Source organism: Prunus persica, chromosome G3, assembly GCF_000346465.2.
Source record: "Prunus persica cultivar Lovell chromosome G3, Prunus_persica_NCBIv2, whole genome shotgun sequence".
NCBI classification, from domain to species: Eukaryota; Viridiplantae; Streptophyta; class Magnoliopsida; order Rosales; family Rosaceae; genus Prunus; species Prunus persica.
The window spans coordinates 17,813,708-17,832,733 of NC_034011.1; the positions used below are offsets into that span (position 1 = coordinate 17,813,708).

Here is a 19,026-nt window from a genome sequence, read left to right on the forward strand (position 1 = left end):
ATGCCCTTGGTTAATGCAAACATTTAGAATTAAAATTATTAATTAAAAGAGGATAATATGGTAAATTCACAATTTTTCATATTAAAAAAATTAAAATTAAAAGAAAATTCAGAATAGATCCTATTTTTATGGAACACAACTATCCATTATCTTTTTTAATTCTAAAATAAATTTAAATTTTTTAAAAAAAAGCCTCTCACAGGCGCAGAAGCGCGTGCAGAGAGGCTAGTGTTTGTGAATGACATAACATTATTCACAACATAAAAAAATCCTTCTAAGGTAAATTTCTTTGTTTGGTCAATGGTAAAATTTGATTGACAGTTGAACTCGGGTCATCGGGGAAATTTGGACTCGGGTCATCGGGGACATTTGGACTCGGGTCCGTTGCTATTTTTCTTTTTTCCTCGCACTCACACTCACACTCACACTCACACACGGTCAGAGTTCACTCACCCACGGACTTATATTCAAAGGAGCTTCTCAGGCAAAAGGACAGAGAAAGAAAGTAAACCCTCTCTTCACTTCATTGCCATTCATTCAACTCACTGAGTCAGCGAGCGAGTTCGAATGGGCGATCCTCTGGAGAGGCTGGGTTCGGAGGCCATAGGGCTTGAATCGAGCATCAAGGACGACCTCTCCATGGAGATCGATCCTCCTTTCAAAGAGAACACGGCCACAGCCGACGACTGGAGAAAGGCGCTCAGCAAGGTCGTCCCAGCCGTCGTCGTTTTGAGGACAACCGCGTGTCGTGCCTTCGACACTGAGGCCGCTGGTGCTAGCTATGCCACTGGCTTTGTCGTCGATAAGCGCCGCGGGATCATCCTCACCAATCGCCATGTTGTCAAGCCTGGTATTTTTGTGGTTCTCAGATTTCTTTTTCGTTTGGTTCCTGAGGAAGTGTGAGAGAAAGAAACAGAAACTAATGATTTTGAATGTTTAAGTTAATTGGAGTTCAGAAAGTTTCCTTCTTTAAGTTTCTTCAAGTTCAAGTGCTTGGTAATGATTGTCTAGTCTGTTAATTTTCTGCCTATTTGATAGCTGAAAAATGTGCGAAGTGAAAATAAAGGGATTTTCTCTTTGGGACAGGAGTAAAAGAGTAAATCTTGTCTTTCTTGGATTTGAAGAATTTTTAGTTACGGAAAGTATTGCTACTGTACGGTCAATATTTACCTTGTGAGAAATTGGATTGTTGCTTGTCCATGGTTATTATGTTTACTGAGAAAATGGGAGTTTGATAGTTGTATTTCGTTTTCTAATATTAAATTTGAAAATATCGATGGAAATGATTTCCACAATCGATACTGGTGCAGAACTTGGGTTTTTAATTCAACAAACTAATCTGGAGTCTCTGTAATTTATTTATTTATTTTTAAAATCAGATAAAAAAAATGTAAGAAAAAATGTCAAAACTTCAACTTTCAATTGTGTAATAATTGTCTGGACAGAACAACATTTAGTTCCTTTTCTTTTCCTGTCTTTTCAACTGAACCTGATATAAGGATCTTCAACTGCTTTGCTATCCTTCTAATTCTGTTTCTTTGGTACTGTAGGACCTGTAGTTGCAGAAGCCATGTTTGTGAACCGTGAAGAAGTTCCAGTATACCCTATATATAGGGATCCGGTGAGTGAATTCTTCTTTTATGTTTGATTTATGATCTACCATTGCACGATGGTTTGGAAATTTTTTCTTGTTTTACACCATTAAATAATCTCATATCCACCTGGTGTGATTTGGTTCCTCACTCCTCTGCCATTCTCTTACTTACCGTAGAAAATGAAAGATTGGTATTGCAGATTGATCAGTTTATTTCTTTAATTGATTTAAGATTTGTCAAATTTCCAATTCAGTTCTTCAAATCGTAAGACATCATTGTGATTTTGGTAAAGCAAAAATAAGATTATCTGTTTATATTGTTCCTCATACAAGTATGACCACAATATGCACATGCAGTGGCGGATCCAAGAATTTTCTTTCCCTGGGGCAAGAAACCAAGTCACTAAGAATGAAGATCAATCTATTCTTAAATGTAAAAAGACACATCATATAAACATATCCATGCACAAACTAGATACAACAAACTTTACACCTTCTGCCTAATTCCTCTATTGCAAGAAGCAAAGAGAAGAATGAGATATGAAATAGTGAGTCCAGAGAACAATAACATAAGTAAAGGAGTGGAGCATGTTGCCCTCCTTGCCCTGCCTTAGTCTTCTTTTAGGCGTTTTATTAAACAGCTTGCCCCCATATAGCAAAAAAATTCATGAAAACTTGGCACCTTGAACATGATTGAGTAAAGGCAAGTGCCTTCACTGGACCCTTAATGGATCCGTCAATGTGCACATGACATTTTCATTAGTCAGGAATCTACAATATTTTCCATTAATCAACAAGTAGTCTGCAAGCAATAGCACAGCAAAAGCAAAACACTAGTTTACTGCACGAGCCATTCTTTTCTTCAAATTGCATGTTATAGGCATTTGGAAGTTTTAGCTTGACAATCAAATATTCTCTCTCCTTTTCATAACAAGAACTTTGACAATATTGACTCACATCTAGCTTTAATCAAACATGTTGGCCCTTTGTAACAGGCACAAATACGATGTCTTTACATTCAATGTGTGTTACTGACATCTTGTGTATATTGGTAGCACTAATATATGTATATATTATTTCAGGTACATGATTTTGGCTTCTTTTGTTATGATCCTGGTGCAATACAGTTTCTTCATTATGAAGAGATTCCTCTGGCCCCTGAGGTTGCTTGTGTTGGTCTAGAAATCAGGGTTGTCGGTAACGATAGTGGTGAAAAGGTATTCATTCGTGAATTTTGTGCTTTCACTTAATGCCTCTTAATTGTTTGTCTTACATTTAAGCGACTTGTTCTTTAGTTGACTCACTTCATTTTTTAGGTTTCTATTTTAGCTGGTACTCTTGCTCGTTTGGATAGGGATGCTCCTCATTACAAAAAGTACGTATCGGCTTGATTAACATTTGCTATATTACTTTGTTCCTTTTCTTTTATTCTTGAAAACCAATGAAATGACATACATTATCCTATATTTATAGTATAGTTATGTTCAAAATAAGAATGTTACATGTAATGGTACTTGTTTGTTTTGGATAAGCAAAACTATTTTGAGGACAACTAGTGCATGAGATGTATACTAGACAGACAGATGTGTATAGTGAAAAGAAAGCTTGATGCTTTAGCATTTGATGGTCTAGGAAAAACCAGGGTTAACAAAATTAACAAACCAACACTCATGTGAAAGGAATATTCAAAAAGGTGTCTTTGTCATTCATGTAAGAGTGCATGGGATGCATACTAGGCTGATATGTGTAGTAAAAAGAAAGCTTGATGCTTTAGCATCTGATGGTCTAGGAAAAACCAGAGTTAACAAAATTAACAAACTGACACCCATGTGAAAGGAATATTAGAAAAGCTGTCTTTGTCATTCATGTAAGAGGCTCCAACCCCACTGATGCTCTCTTGGTGTTCTTTGTTATAAAATAAAAAAAATAAAAAAAACAAAAGCCCAAAGGAAGAGCTCTTCAAGAACTTTAACATTCTTGCATACCTAAATTTTTAAGCAGATTGTTGAACCATAGAATTTGGTGTTTCTAGTATGCCTTAGATGCTTACATCATAGTTTGGATTTCCTCAGTGACAGGACAATGCAAAAGTAAATCATCCTCTGTTTTGATCGTCATGCTTAACATATATAAGACCAACTACGGACAATCTGTTTTCTCCTCACTTGATTTTCCAGTGAATTTGTTCAAATGCAGCAGTTGATGGAAACAATAAAAGCCTTTGCTGGTACCCCCAGCTCTCTGAGTACTCTTAAATGGAAAAGTGCTTAAAATAAACTTTACAGTGCTACTTCCTTACTTCTTAGTGGAAATCTTGATTTCACCTAATCTGCAACCTCTAATTAAATGCAGGGATATGATTGTGAAAATTGAAACCAACCCAAACTACAGGGAGCAAAGTATAATGAGACCTTTTAATAAATTTCTTTCCAAAGGTTTGCCCAAATTAAGACAACATAACCGAGGCTGTTATATTATGCTAGTAACCTATGATAGGAAGTAACCTGAACCATCTGAGCGTTTGTTCTTCAGACTCCTTAATACAGGTTTACTGCTTTTTCTGGTTAATCATGATTGTGTTCTTGCGCAGGGATGGTTACAATGACTTCAATACATTCTACATGCAAGTAAGTGGCATATTTTTTATTTATGCTACCTTATAATTTCGTGTATTCCTCCTACGCTGGAGTAGTTTTTGGGTTTAAAGTTTTGTGACATTTCCATTTGAGTCTGCTTTAGAGTATTTCTTTTTGTAAAAAATGCTCCTGTGAACAATATATTCTGAGCGCCTCTCAGTGCTCTAAACATCCAGCTTTTGGACGGATTTGAATGATCGATATACCTAAGTGTTTGTATTCTTTCTAACCACTGAAAGTGGTTGGCGCTTATAGACGCTTAAATGCGTCACTTATATGAGCGTTCCTGTTTCTTTTGTAGGGTAGATATTTTGGGCTATACTTGGGCCGTATTGTACTGCTTTATTGGTTGTTGGGTGAGGATGAAGATATAAGGTACAACAAAGGGAAGGAGATTCCATTTACAAAAAGGTAATTAGAAGGATAATTTAATCAACAAGAGAAGAAGATTGATGAGTAGAAAACAGAAGTTTGTTGCTTCAACATATATTAGTCTTAATATATGGCAATTTCTGACTGGCTGAGGGTTTTTAATTGTATACATGCAATATTTTTTTAAGGGCTTTTCTTTTTTCCCACTTTGATACCTGAAGCTGTACCCATTTATCAATTCAGTACATGAAGAATAATTTGTCCCCATTTAGTCCCTCTATTAATTTTGTGTCTAATGAATCAAAATTTCATTAGAACGGTTAATATCTCTCGGGGGCAATTTTGTGTCTTCCTTTATTATTATTGAAGGCACATTTAATGAACAATACGTAAGTACCAAAATTGTGCCTGAGATTTGTTAACCATTTGTACGAAAGTTTGATTTGATATTCAAAAAATTAAGTTAGGGCTTAAATTGGAACAAATTATTGTTCAGGAACTTAAGTGAGGCAAAAGTGTAAAAAACCCTTTTAAACTAGGTAGTAGATGCTGTTATAAAATAAAAAGGAAGACGGAACATAATCTGAGGTGAGCATTTTTGCCTTTATAAATGCCCTTCGTCCTCCTTGCTGCATGTTGGCCATGTTTGCCCCAAGAAAATGTTTATAGTACTAGACAGCACTTCTTCAGAAAAATAAGCCAAAGCCCTATCTAAGGGTGATGTAACGTTAATGTTATCTGCTGAAAGTCTTGATTGCAAAGAATTTAGTGTCATGCTAATTTCTTTATTGTTATGGGAGGAGAATGAGTTCTTACCGGGGTACGTTAATGCATTAACGGTTTTTTCTTGAAACATTCAAGCCTTGTCTGACATTTCTGTCTCAGTTCTCTGGAATGGAACTTTTTCTTTCCTTTTTTATTTTACAACAAACTAGTGTATTTCCAACTCATGTGAGTTGGGAGAAATTTCTTTGGTCCTTTAAATGATGCTCGGGGGACATAGTGATTCCTTGTAAAACTTACACATGAAGTTTGTACGTAAGGTAATTGTCTTTATGCTTTAATTTATGCTACTGATAAATCTAAATAGAGTCCATCAAGGGCATAAATGTAATGTTAGAATCTGGCAGAGTTTAGATGTGAATATTACGTTGCACTGGCAGGGGATTTTTACAGATGAAGCTTTGAGATGTGGGTAAATATACATTTTTGGTCCTTTGTGACAATAAGGACTGGATCATGACTGATTCATATTGAACGACTTTGCATTTTTCTTTTTGTCTGGGAATGACTTAGCATTGTTGGTAGACAATTGGCAATGTATCTTTCGCTGCTAGAAGCTTCAGCTAAAAATTCACATTTATATTTATTTGTTAATTGTATTTGTTATAGGCTGCTTCTGGCACAAAAGGTGGTTCCAGTGGATCTCCTGTGGTTGATTGGTTAGGCAGGGCAGTGGCCTTGAATGCTGGTAGCAAGTCATCAAGCGCTTCAGCATTTTTTTTACCCTTAGAACGAGTAAGTGCATTATATATATCTCCTGAATCTTTATTGGTTCTGCATAGGGATTAAATAATTTAGTTTGTAACAATTATAATTTGTAACATGGAGTTATTCAAACTGCAGGTTGTGAGGGCATTGAAGTTTCTCCAGAAAGGCAGAGATTCCTTTGTCAATAAATGGGAGGCAGTCTCTATACCTCGTGGTACGCTTCAGGTTTGTGTTGGAATTATCCTGAAAGGGAATCACTTCAATTAAATTGTTTCCCAATTTTTAAGAGTTTCATAGACACAAGAGTACTGCTATTTTGGTGGGGAGTTAACCAAATTCCTCCTAGAGTGATTTTTACCTTGTAGGTCACCTTTTTTAGGTAACAGAAATGGTGTTATTTACAACTTATTATTTGTATGCAGGCATACAAAAACTGCCTACACTGAAATGGAGTATTGAAAACAATTTATTTAATTTTTTATTTATTTTATGGAGGGTAGGTAGGATAAATAAATACATAAAGATACAGGGAATTCTTAATTATAGGACCTGATTAATTTGAGTTTTTGATAAGAAACAAAGAATTTCATGTTGTTCAGAATTTTTCTACTGTGGTTTATCTTTGTTTTTTTTATTTTTTTTTATTTACATTATTTGAGGAATTATTATTTTGACGCAGCTTATGTAATTTATAATATAGGTGACTTTTGTCCATAAAGGATTTGATGAGACGCGCAGACTTGGCCTTCAGAGTGAAACAGAGCAGGTTTTTTTTTTTTTTTTTTTTTTCCATCTGCTTTTCCCATACTTCATAATTGCCATGAAAAGTAGGGTGCCTCAAATAACTTGTTGTTTTGATTTATTTAGTTAGTTCGTCATGCATCTCCCCTGGGTGAAACTGGGATGCTTGTTGTTGAGAATGTGGTGAGTATTCCTGTAGACTTTGAAATTGTATCAAATTTGTCCTTTTTTTCCCATGGTGATACAATGCTCACTTCTAGAATGCATATGATGCTGGACTTGTTTCAGGTACCTGGTGGTCCAGCTTACAAGTGTTTGGAGCCAGGGGATGTTCTTGTTTGCATGAATGGGGAAGTAAGTTATGCTTTTCATCTCACATTAACTTTATCATTTATAGAAATAAGCTGTTCTTAGATGACGTGCATAATCATTGCTACATCTGGTTTTATTCTTTATGCTTCTGACCACCACTTCATTTGCAAATGTCAGAATCACATTATAAAATTTACTTTTCCCACTTGCCAACCATCCATATGGGGCTACAAATCTATAAAAAAAAGTCTCATTGATGAGTTATGAGATTCCATTAACTTGATATTCACTACATAACACCATAGTATTACTTGTTTTGAATGGTTGCTCCTTTTGCAAAATGTTTTTTCAGATTCCATAAATATGTAATGAACATTTTTTGGGGTCCATATGTTTATTTTAGACGACATAAGCTAGGATTTAAATTTTTCATTTGTCTTTGTTTATGATCATTCCAAAGTAATTACTTTTAGGCTCTATATGATTGTGGGGGAAATAAACCTGAAAGTCTTTTCCTGCAGGACAGTACTTACACGAGTGAATCTTACATATTGAATTCTTTGTGCAGGTAATTACCCAATTCCTGAAACTGGAGACCTTACTTGATGACAGTGTTAATCAAAAGATTGAAATGCAAATTGAAAGGGGTGGCAAACCATTAACTGTAGATTTGGTGGTGAGAGTTTTTCTTGTTTGGTATTGGTGTTATGCTACAGAAAAGTCTCTTATGTTTGTCTAAATAATTTAGTGCAGTGGCCACCATTTGGTGCAATGTTCTGTAATTCTTAATGGAGGTGCTGCAAGGTTTCCCTCCTAAAACCAACTGCAAAAAGTTGTCCCTCTAACTCAAAATTAGTGTTTAACCACCTCGAAGGACTTACTGTCCATCTCTAGATATAGCCATTCAAAATTTATATATTCAATTTCTTGGATATGAACTCCTTGATGTTTGGGTTTAAGTTAAGTTTTGTTTCTTAAAATGGAGCCAAGTTTATTATTGTGTGTTTGATTTTCTTAATTGGTTGACTTATTTTGGTAATTTTGTGTAACATGTATTTGACTGCTTGGAACAACATCAAAAACAAAAATCATGGGTGACAGTGACACTATGAAAATAATACTAGGAGTTGAAAACTTATAAATCCTCATTAAAAAACATGTGGGGAAGAAAAAAGGAAAGCAAAAACGACAACAATTAGACTTGGAAACATCCGTAGTCTATTTAGATGAAAGCACTGAAACAGGTGGATCAGACGACTAGAAATTAAGGTAATTCGAAACATCCTTAGTCTATTTAGATGAAATCACTGAAACAGGTGGATTGGTCGTCTAGAAATTAAGGTAATTCATCCGTTAATGATGCTCTGATGGCGCTTTAGACATGGCTAGGTTAGAGGTGTTTTCTCTGACAATTTTTTTATGTCAGAAGTCAACTTTTTTGTGTAAGCCTTTGTCGGAAAGCATTTAGTTTAGATAGAGTTAATTTTCTTAGATGGATGCTTGGCAAATTGCATCTTGAGTTTTTATCTCTGAACTTTTGCCTCATTAACTTTAGATGTGAATGGCTGCTTCATAAAACAGTGGCCCTCCTGCCTCCCCCTCTTCTTCATCACAAATAATGATGAAGGAGAGACTAATTCCTAATTTCCTATATTACGCTGCAGACTCTTAAGACCTTTCATTTTCTCCAGTGGGCTAGCTTTGAACTTAAACTTATTGAGTTCTCAATTAACACATAATTTATTCATGTGCATTATCTGCTTGGTTGCAGTTTGGTGGTATTCCTTTATTTTGTTGCAGTGTTTTTATTGCTGTTCCATAAAGAAAATTTGCCATCTTGTTTATTACAGGTGCAGGATTTACACTCAATAACCCCTAATTACTTCTTAGAAGTAAGTGGGGCAGTGATACACCCTCTCTCCTACCAACAGGTTGGTGGATTTTGTGGCTTTTGTTTAGTATTTTTGAGTGATCCAACAATTTGGTGCAGTGTTATTGTTCTCTTAGTCGTGTTTGTTTGCATTTGTGTTTGTACTCAGTATTTGACATGCTGTTAACAAGCCAAGTGCGTTTCTTTTGCATATATTGCATGTTTATATTATCCTATATCCTATGTAGATAGTTGATTAAAGGGTGCATAAGAGGCCTTATTTGAAATATGTTGGACCTGCCTACTAAAATACTACTTCCTCGTGTTTTTATACCTTTCACCATGGATTTTCATCTTAATTTGCCTGACTTGCATTAAACCTTTCACTTAATATCATGATATTTTGGCTTCTAAAACACTTCTTTTTCATACAGGCTAGAAATTTTCGTTTCCATTGTGGCCTTGTGTATGTGTCAGAACCAGGGTATGTTCTCTTGATCTTGTGCTATATGTTTAGCTTATTGTTATTACTTGAATTCAGAAACTATGGCGTATGGGATAATGTTATCAGTTTTCTGTATCATCGGTTGCCATTTTTCCTAAAAAAATCAGTTGCGCATAATGATAATTAATGATTCCCTGTAACTTTTTCTGTAAGAAGCAAATGTATTCAGGGGTTTATCTATCATGAATTGTGTTTAAAGCAGCCAAAGAGGATTTGTTAATCAAATGTTAGGACTAGGCTTCCACCCCCCAATATTTATTTGTTTTTTTATTTTCTAATTTTTGCTAAGTAGTAATCCAAGTTATATATTTGAAAGGGTGAAACTCCATATAGCAAGTTGACTGAAGAAGGGATTCAACGAGGTGAGAATTAAAGACTTTTGTCTCTTAAACCTTCTATGCTAAATAGAAAGATCTCAAACATGGTTATTTGACCATAGGTAAAAAGATATGAGAAACGTAAAGACTTTTGTCACTGAATAAATGTACTGAAAACCTTTTCACTTCAACTTTGAAATTTCAAAATCATAGTTGTTACCAGTGTAATCTGTATTCATCACGTGTCATATGTTTTAATTCAGATATTTTGAAGGGTGAATTTGGAAAGTAGAATAGGCCATGGTCTTTCCTTCTTTATTTCGATTTGCAGTAGGCCTCTCGACATAATTGATCTGTTATTTTAAATTGTTGCAGATATATGCTCTTTAGAGCTGGAGTTCCTCGCCATGCTATCATTAAGAAGTTTGCTGGTGAGGAAATATCACGACTTGAGGATCTAATTTCAGTTCTATGCAAGCTATCTCGGGGTGCTCGAGTGCCATTAGAGTATATAAGCTACATGGATCGTCATCGAAGGAAGGTATATGTTGATTTAATCTGTGATAATCTTCCACCAACGTATGAAAATAGTTGCTCCTTCAGCTGGTTTCCAAAATTCATCTTTAAGATTATGGAAAAGCAACATAGAGTCGTTAGTCTGAGGTTAAGGGTCTAGTTCTGATTTCTGAAAGATAGAGTCCACTAGTCTGAGGTTTTTCTGATGAAACCCAGCAGAGGCTTGCAATGAGCTGCCCCATTAGAGTCATTAGCAAAATCAGCTAATTGAATTATTTTATTTTCTATTTTTGAATAAGAAACACAGAATTTATTGATGAAAAGAAAGAATATACAGGTCGGATGGAGAAGTTTATCATGCCCAAATTAACACCCTCAAGAATCACAAATTTTATTCAAATTGAAACATCCAATCTAAAAGAATTACACGAAGGGAAGATGCCCAAATAGAAGCCAAAAAAATTAATTCTACCCAAAATAATTCCACTTACCCCTCCTCTCTTCCAACAAATAAATCTTTTATCATATGCATTATGATAATGTATGGATTCTACAGAAATAGAAAACATTGGTTCACATTATTATATACAAGCATCCTTATCCTATTATTATGAGGGATCTTGTAGCTGTTGTGAAGTGATCTGCCTTTAGTGTTGGGTTTCTGGGTATTCTCTGGGAACTTGTTTCGTTTCTTTGTTTTTGCGTGGGTTTCGTGTTTTTGTTTCTTTTGTTTGCTCTGTTCGTGTTGGCTGTGGTGTGAGGATTTCTCATCCTCTTCTTTGCCCCACTGGGTTGTTTTAAATATATTTTACGTTTCTATTTATTAAAAAAAAAAATTTTATACAAGCAAGATCTCTTTCTTTCTCTTCTCTCTCTCTCTCTCTCTCTCTTTCCCCCTCCCCCTCCCCTTGGCTATTGGTTCTGTTTTGCTGACTGTTTTGGTGGCTGCAGTCAGTCCTGGTCACGGTTGATCGCCATGAATGGTATGCCCCTCCACAGATATACACACGTGATGATTGTACGGGCCTTTGGACTGCCAAGCCTGCCTTTCAACCTGATGCTATTCTGCTATCATCTGGTATCAATGGTCTCGGAGGTACAGGAAGCCAAGCAGGTCCTCTAAGTAGTGAGGTAATTTCTGTGGGACACATACATCGCGATAGCCACGAGGAATTGACTGATGGCGTCGCTAGTATGGAAACCAGTTATGAGCATGCTTCTGAAGAAGCACATTCTCGGGATGAATTTGATGCTGGAACAAAGAAGCGGCGAGTGAAGGAGAATTTTTCATCTGATGGAAGTGGTGTTGCTGACTGTTCTTTTCCCGAAACAAATGAAGGTGACCTGGAGGATCCAAATACCATGGAGAATGCTGTTATGGGAGATTTTCAAGCTGCAAATGTAGCAACTGCTAATGCTTCATTAGCTGAACGTGCTATAGAGCCGACTCTCGTTATGCTTGAGGTACCCATATTGGAGATTTTATATCATTTTAAGTATGCAAAGTCCTTTCTATTCCTTTTTTCCTTCTATTTATTTATTTATTGGTTTTTTTTGGGTTTTTTTTATTTTGGGGGGGGGGGGGGGGGTGGGGTGGGGTGGGGTTAGGTCACTTCCCTGAGTGTTAAGCTCTTTGTTTTCGAAAGGAAAATGGCATTATTCATTGTCTTTGTAGTATGCTCTCTCTCTCTCTCTCACACACACACACAGAGTCACAATTTTTCCAGAGGCAGAAGCACAATGGCAGAGAGATATGTTGTAAGGAAATCTTTTCAATCTTAAGAAGTGATCTCATATAATTGCAGGTTCATGTACCACCGTCTTGTATGCTCGATGGTGTACATTCACAACATTTTTTTGGGACTGGTGTAATTATCTATCATTCTCAAAACATGGGATTGGTTGCTGTTGACAAGAACACAGTTGCAATATCTGCCTCTGACGTGATGCTATCGTTTGCTGCTTTTCCAATTGAAATTCCAGGCGAGGTAAATCAATAACATGTAAGCAGATGTAGATAATGATAGTTAGATATTTTGCCTAAGCTGCCTACTTAAAATTTCAGGTGGTTTTTCTCCACCCTGTTCACAATTATGCTCTCATTTCATATGATCCTTTGGCCCTGGGAGCTATTGGTACCTCTGTTGTTCGTGCTGCTGAACTACTTCCTGGTAGGTTTTTCTTTTCACCTAATTTCTCTATTTTTAACTTTCAGTTTTCATGCATTGCATATGTGGTGTTGTTAAAGATTACAATTATATTATTGCTAATAATTATAATTTTTTTTTCATCTTGCATAATTATGTATCTAAATTGAAATTATTGTTAATTATTAAATTTATTTACCGAAAAGCGTTGATTAAGGATTTGGTTGAATGCTTTTCTATTATTTTAAACTTGTATAATTATTTAAGTGAAATTGGAGTTTAATTCTATTAAAGCGTTTGTTACAACACTTGTTTAGGTAATGTTGGGCAAGAATTCTCACTTCTATAGATAATATGGATATGTACTGGTTTGTCAACTTCCTGATTCATTATCCATTTCTACTTTTGTCTTGTTAGAAAGTATTGTCCTATGTACTACTAACTGTTAAAGTTTTTACGAACAGTGGTAAACCAACAAAATTTAAAACGGTATTAGAGCTTTAAACCCTGAGTTCGGATGCTTGCAACTCTGACCTTCCAATTGACATTGAATTCCATATTTTGGGTTCTCTAGCTCTGAAGAGAGGTTCATATGTGAGGAGTGGTAGAACTTATACTTTAAAAATAATAGATGAATAATGGGTTAAACTTTTGTGAATGGTAAACCAACGAAGTTTACATTTCTACATGGTTCTGTTCCTTTGGATCTCTATCTATATTTTGACTTTAAAAGGGACGTTAATGGGTAGTGGAGGGTTTCAGTCTCCATATAAAAAGCTATTCTTTTTGATTCTTGCCTAAGTATGGATTTGAGCAATTGTATTCGCACCTTCTTGATAGAAAACCATGGAGTCCCAGGAAAAAGAGGTTGCACTTAGCTCATAACACTCTTCTGTGTGCTTGCACTAATCCATAGATATGGTGCTTTGTGTACTTATTTTAGGGTGTTTTGTTACTGTTCTGTCATTTTAAAAGGAGCATAAGGTTGTGTTTCAGATTGTTGACTGTTTTTTTGAATACGAGCGATAGTCTAAACTAGGAGGGGGGAGGGGGGGAGGGTTGTTTTCTCACACACTCACACACTCACACACAGAGTACTGAGATGCCATGGGGTTCGAACTTGAGACCACTGGTCTGCAAGTCAAGACCCTTTTCTACTGGGCCAGATCCCGTTGGCTTGTTGGCTTTATATTTTTGTAATATCTTGAAGTTTTGAAACTTTGATAGTTTGAGTAATTTCTGGTGTCCCAGCATGTGGCGGTTTGTCTATTTTGTGTCTTTTCTGTTGTGTTCTACTCCATTAATGTGTTTAAACTAATATACTAAACTACTGTCTGAGGCAGATCCTGCGTTACGTCGTGGGGATTCTGTGTATCTTGTGGGGTTAAGTAGAAGCCTACAAGCAACATCTAGAAAGTCCACTGTGACCAACCCTTGTGCTGCATTAAATATTGGCTCCGCTGATTGTCCACGGTACAGAGCAACCAATATGGAAGTCATCGAGCTTGATACTGGTAACTGGAATTCTCATTGTTTAAACTTGAACTTGATTTTCAGTGTTGATTTGATTGATTTTTCATTGTTTTATGTTGTGCTGTGTTCAGATTTTGGTAGTACATTTTCTGGTGTGCTAACTGATGAGCATGGAAGGGTCCAAGCCATCTGGGGTAGCTTTTCAACTCAGGTTTATACTGTTTCCCTCAGCAAAAGAAAAAGTAAAAATAAATCCAGGTATTTCCTTTGACTTCAATTAATTTGATTTTTGTTATTGATTCGTATTTGCAGCTGAAATTTGGTTGCAGTAGCTCTGAAGATCATCAATTTGTTAGAGGCATCCCAATTTATGCAATCAGCCAAGTCCTAGAAAAAATCATTTCTGGTGCTCAAGGCCCTCCTCTTCTCATAAATCGTGTCAAAAGGCCAATGCCTCTAGTAAGAATTTTAGAGGTCGAACTATATCCTACATTGCTTTCAAAAGCCCGAAGTTTTGGTCTGAGTGATGATTGGGTCCAAGTACGTCTTCTTCCTGATACTAAATATTTCTTCTATCTACATCTGTGATTCATACCTGTTATTCTTTTATGTTGGCCTATGAAATCACTATGACGCTTTTGGAATGAATTTTATGTTGCTTTTATTATTTGCTCCATACCTGCTTTGTGAGTACTTGTTGCTTTGTGAGTGCTTTGTGACTTTGGCTGATGTGGTACAGCCCGTAGGTGTTAGATTAAGCACTCAAACAATAGAACATAGAAGAATATAAGAGATCAAAGGGACGAAAGAAAGGACCAAAATCAGGGAGCCGAGAAGGAAGAACAGAAATCACATAGTTTTAAGAGAAGTTTTACTCAATATCCAAATCTGAATTTTAAAGAACTACATGGGGGTATTTATAGCAAACTAAAACCTAGACATAATAGGATAAAAATCCATTGCTTAAACAGAAATCCTAACCCAAATAAAATAGGAAACTTAAAACTAGAAATCTGGAAATCTGGAAATCTGGAAAAGTAGAAATCCTACTAGAATTTGGAAAACTAGAGAATCTAGGAAACTAACAAATATATTAGGAAACTAATAAATTTAGGTCCTATGCGTCCTGCATCATTAGCCTTCTTACCCTTGCATACCCTTATCTTGCTTAACTCACGAGTATTGAATCTCATTCCATCAAATGTTCCATATCACATAGAGTTCAGTACGTAGAAACAAGTTTAACCCTTCTTGGGAGTATCATATAATCAGAAAATGTTGGAAATCACATTGCCACTAAATAAAACCTTATCTTGATGATGTCCCTTAATGTTACATTGGTAAGTTTTCGTGATTGATTCCTTAAATTAAGAACACATCACCATTTTCATACCTACTTCTGCAAGAATGAGCCTGGCTGGATAGGAGCGGCCATCCCTAGTTATTAGGCCTTTTCTCTTCCAACTGAGGTATGGAGAGTTGGAGCTGTACATGAAACCCACACTCAGTGCTTACTCCCATGTGTCCTCTTATTGATTGAAACATCAGAGAGTTTAGACTCTATACCTCACCAAATTTTGAACATTTTTAGTGACCTCCCTTTTTAACAATGACCTTTGATCGTGGATTCTGCAACTACACTGTGTTTTCTAGGGCCACACGTTGTATATAGCTGCTGCTGGATAAGAGGGACTACCTTCATGGATCTGTTGGCATTAAGGGTAGAACTTAGTAGAGGCTTGTTTGATGTGAAAACTTATTATTAGTGATTATTGGGGAATCGTCAAAGTTGTTTTCTTTTTTGTGAAAGGAAATTTGGGGTACTAGTATTACCTACTCTTAGTGTGGATTTCTTGGCATGTATGATCTCCTTGGAGAAGTTTTGATAGTACCTAATTCATTAGAAGGGGAGCCATATTTATAAATTGGTATTATCCTAGGAGGCAGCTGAATGTTTGACCGACTTGTGATCATAGTCCTGTCTTGTGATAGTTGGGGGGATCCTTGTCATCAGTCTTTAAACTCTCTTGGATGTTCCATGATAGAGATCAAGCCGTATCTCCTTAGGAAACTCTTCTCTTTTGAAGGTCCTTGGTCCTCTTTTAGGAGATATTCTTCTGTATGTGGGCTGTGTCCTCTCTGGCATATTTTTTTGAAATCAAATTTACTTGAGAAATCTTGTTAGATTGCAAGGGATGAATATAATTTTCTCCTACTCCCTGGATGGGGGCCAGTTTATTATAAACAGTTTGATTTGGTATGTTGATATCCTCTGATCTTTTGTTTTTACTGTTGAACTGAGGAGCCTTATTTCTGATCCATGATTGCGATTGTGCAATTTGCTATTCTTTTCTGTTCATTACTTGAATTTATATATCAACTATTGGAAAATCATATTTAGACTGCCATTATCGCTGTCGTTGTAGGCCCTTGTCAAGAAAGATCCAATTAGAAGACAAGTTTTACGTGTCAAAGGATGTTTAGCTGGATCTAAAGCTGAAAATCTGTTAGAGCAGGGAGACATGGTTTTGGCGATCAATAAGGAGCCAGTTACATGCTTCCGTGATGTGGAAAATGTCTGCCAAGCATTAGACAAAAATGAAAACAAAGATGGCAAGCTTGACATGACCATTTTTCGGCAGGTAAAATGAATTTAGTATTTTTAGACTCCTTTTCCAGTCATTTCAAAATGATCTTTGGGTTAGGGGAAGGCTTGAAAGAACATTTGTGTTTAGGGATGCCTTTACGTTCTTGTTATTATTATGCATTGATCTTTAATTTGCTTCTCTTTTAAATTACAAGGGAAAAAAAGCTTTACATCCTTTAGAGTCTGATCTCCATGGTTTTCCAGGGACGTGAAATTGATCTTCTCGTGGGAACTGATGTTAGGGATGGGAGTGGTACTACTCGTGTAGTAAATTGGTGTGGGTGTATTGTTCAGGATCCACATCCGGCAGTGCGTGCTCTTGGGTTTCTTCCAGAAGAAGGTCATGGCGTATATGTGGCAAGGTAGGAATTTTTCTTGAAGTTCTTATTAGCAAATTAAATTAAGGGTGTTACAATGGAAGTGATAAAAAGTAAAATTTAACAATGAAGTTAAATGTATAAACTTCAATACTTTAACCAGAATTCAATTTTAGAGTTTCAAGGTCAGAAAGGAGATATAATAAGAATAATAAAACATGCATAAAGAATTATAAGAAGAAAAAAAGTCTATTTCCGTGTCCCCCACTACATGTTTTAACTTTTTAGACATTTGACTGTATGTCAGTGTTGGAACTGTGTTGTACCCAGAGGACGTGCCCATGTCGATCCTTCATGGATTTGCTATTAGCTGATTTTTTACGGCCTGGTTTTTAGGTGCAGAAATGTTCTGAAGAATCAGGCTAATTTGGGTATCCGGGCTACTAGTCTAAAGCTGGTCAGGCATCTGTTATTTAGACTCTGGTATAATGGTGTTCTATGTACAGAGGATTATTCTAGGCCCAAATCCTGGATGTTTTACTCCCCAAACTGTCTGCCCGAACTTTGCGGAAGTCCAGGATTTTCACTTAATTACTTAGGCTTTTCTAAAAAGAAATTTGGTGATATTTTGTAACTGACTATGTTATGTTCTATTGTTCAATTTTCTCAATATGCTGATGGATTGTCAAATTTACCAGGTGGTGTCATGGTAGTCCAGTGCATAGGTATGGTCTATATGCTCTTCAGTGGATAGTTGAAGTCAATGGAAAACAGACTCCTGATTTAGATGCTTTTGTGAATGTAACAAAGGTACACTTCACTTTATATTTATATATGTGTTTTCTAGCTTATATTCCCCGTTACGAGTATGGAGTGGTAAACTGATAATTTACTGAACTGGTAAAAAAATAAAAATAAAATGATCGTGAAGAGAAATAAAGAACTTCATGTTTCAGTTTTATGTTGAAATATGTTTCTTGTCCATTGTTTTTCTTGTTCATGTGCCTTAGTCAGTCTGTTTGTATTTTTCTTCTTCATGTGATTGTAGAGGAAGCATTTGTTGGCTGGCTGGGCTGGGCCGTAGCCCGGCCAATCCCTAAAATAATAAAGAACTTAGAGGTATATAAATTTGGCCCCATTAGCTCTCCAGCCCTTACCTTCAGCCCAAAAATAAAATATTTTATTCTCGTTTTCCTTCTAAACTTTTGCTCCAAAATTGCTGCCGCTACTTCTTTCTTCCAAGTAAGTTTTAATTATTCTTGGGTTCTTTAAGTTTTTAGCAACTTTTGGCAGAAAACTTTCATTCAAAAGAGAAAACTTAGTCTGGAAGTCGAGCCCCCCGCACTTTTGAATCCTGGCTGCACCCATGCCTCCAGATTAGTGATCTGTGTACGGGTTTTCGTTACATCCAACGAAAGCCGTAGTTTCTGTATATATATCTTTTGTCACAGAATTACGAGTGGGTGTAGTATTTTAAGATATATATTGGATCCATGAGTTGCTTATAATATTTTGTAATGTTGCTTTGAAAATTGCATCAGGAATTAGAACATGGACAGTTTGTTCGTGTGAGGACAGTTCACCTAAACGGGAAGCCTAGAGTTCTAACATTGAAGCAGGACTTGCACTACTGGCCCACTTGGGAGCTGAGATTTGATCCTGATTCTGCTATGTGGTGCCGAAAGACAATTAAGGCGCTAGATTATACCGGCATATAAATAATGCATGTTACAGTTAGCGTTGGAAGCAGGAGGTAGAAATGCTTAAAAAGTTTCAGAAGCCCCTACAAGTCAGGGTTTCAGCATCTTGGCTCAGGGGCATCATACATGGTATTCAGGCAGACAGCTATCTGCATTATCTATTCAATCATTGTTTTTAGGGGTTGGTTATAGACTGGAACGATACCTATAGATGTGATGTGAATTTGTTTAAATGAAGAAAATAAAGGAAAAAATGGAAATTTGATGTCACTCAGCATTTGATAAGGCATTGTTTTAGGGCGTCTAATACCGTTTATTTTATTGTATAAATTACTTTTTTTTCACTCAGCATGGTCCTATTTGGTTGCTAAAGGCTTCTATTAGCACA

At 36.2% G+C, this 19,026-nt stretch overlaps 1 protein-coding gene across 2 annotated transcripts; it reads left to right on the forward strand.

Annotated features, from left to right (window-relative positions):
* On the forward strand, positions 320 to 19,010 carry LOC18783489 (protease Do-like 7). 2 transcript variants are annotated; one of them, XM_007217022.2, is made up of 24 exons: positions 320 to 850; positions 1,551 to 1,621; positions 2,677 to 2,811; positions 2,911 to 2,969; positions 4,185 to 4,221; positions 5,995 to 6,120; positions 6,229 to 6,318; positions 6,794 to 6,859; positions 6,961 to 7,017; positions 7,123 to 7,188; positions 7,715 to 7,822; positions 8,997 to 9,077; positions 9,451 to 9,500; positions 10,214 to 10,379; positions 11,306 to 11,818; positions 12,160 to 12,342; positions 12,420 to 12,525; positions 13,845 to 14,015; positions 14,106 to 14,185; positions 14,287 to 14,514; positions 16,401 to 16,616; positions 16,826 to 16,983; positions 17,637 to 17,748; positions 18,480 to 19,010. In XM_007217022.2, exons 1-24 carry the CDS (start codon positions 568 to 570, stop codon positions 18,654 to 18,656), a joined length of 3,339 nt encoding a protein of 1,112 aa, XP_007217084.1. In that variant the 5' UTR covers positions 320 to 567; the 3' UTR covers positions 18,657 to 19,010. The 2 variants fall into 2 exon arrangements, with proteins under 2 accessions (XP_007217084.1, XP_020414945.1); XM_020559356.1 differs by having other exon boundaries at positions 428 to 850; positions 14,106 to 14,232; positions 14,304 to 14,514.

Excerpts from the sequence above, each read along its gene's own strand:
- LOC18783489 (XM_020559356.1), top strand. The coding sequence starts at position 568 with ATGGGCGATCCTCTGGAGAGGCTGGGTTCGGAGGCCATAGGGCTTGAA. Across the intron at positions 7,189-7,714 it reads TTGTTTGCATGAATGGGGAA|GTAATTACCCAATTCCTGAA; the intron begins GTAAGTTATGCT and ends TTCTTTGTGCAG. Across the intron at positions 16,984-17,636 it reads CATGGCGTATATGTGGCAAG|GTGGTGTCATGGTAGTCCAG; the intron begins GTAGGAATTTTT and ends CAAATTTACCAG.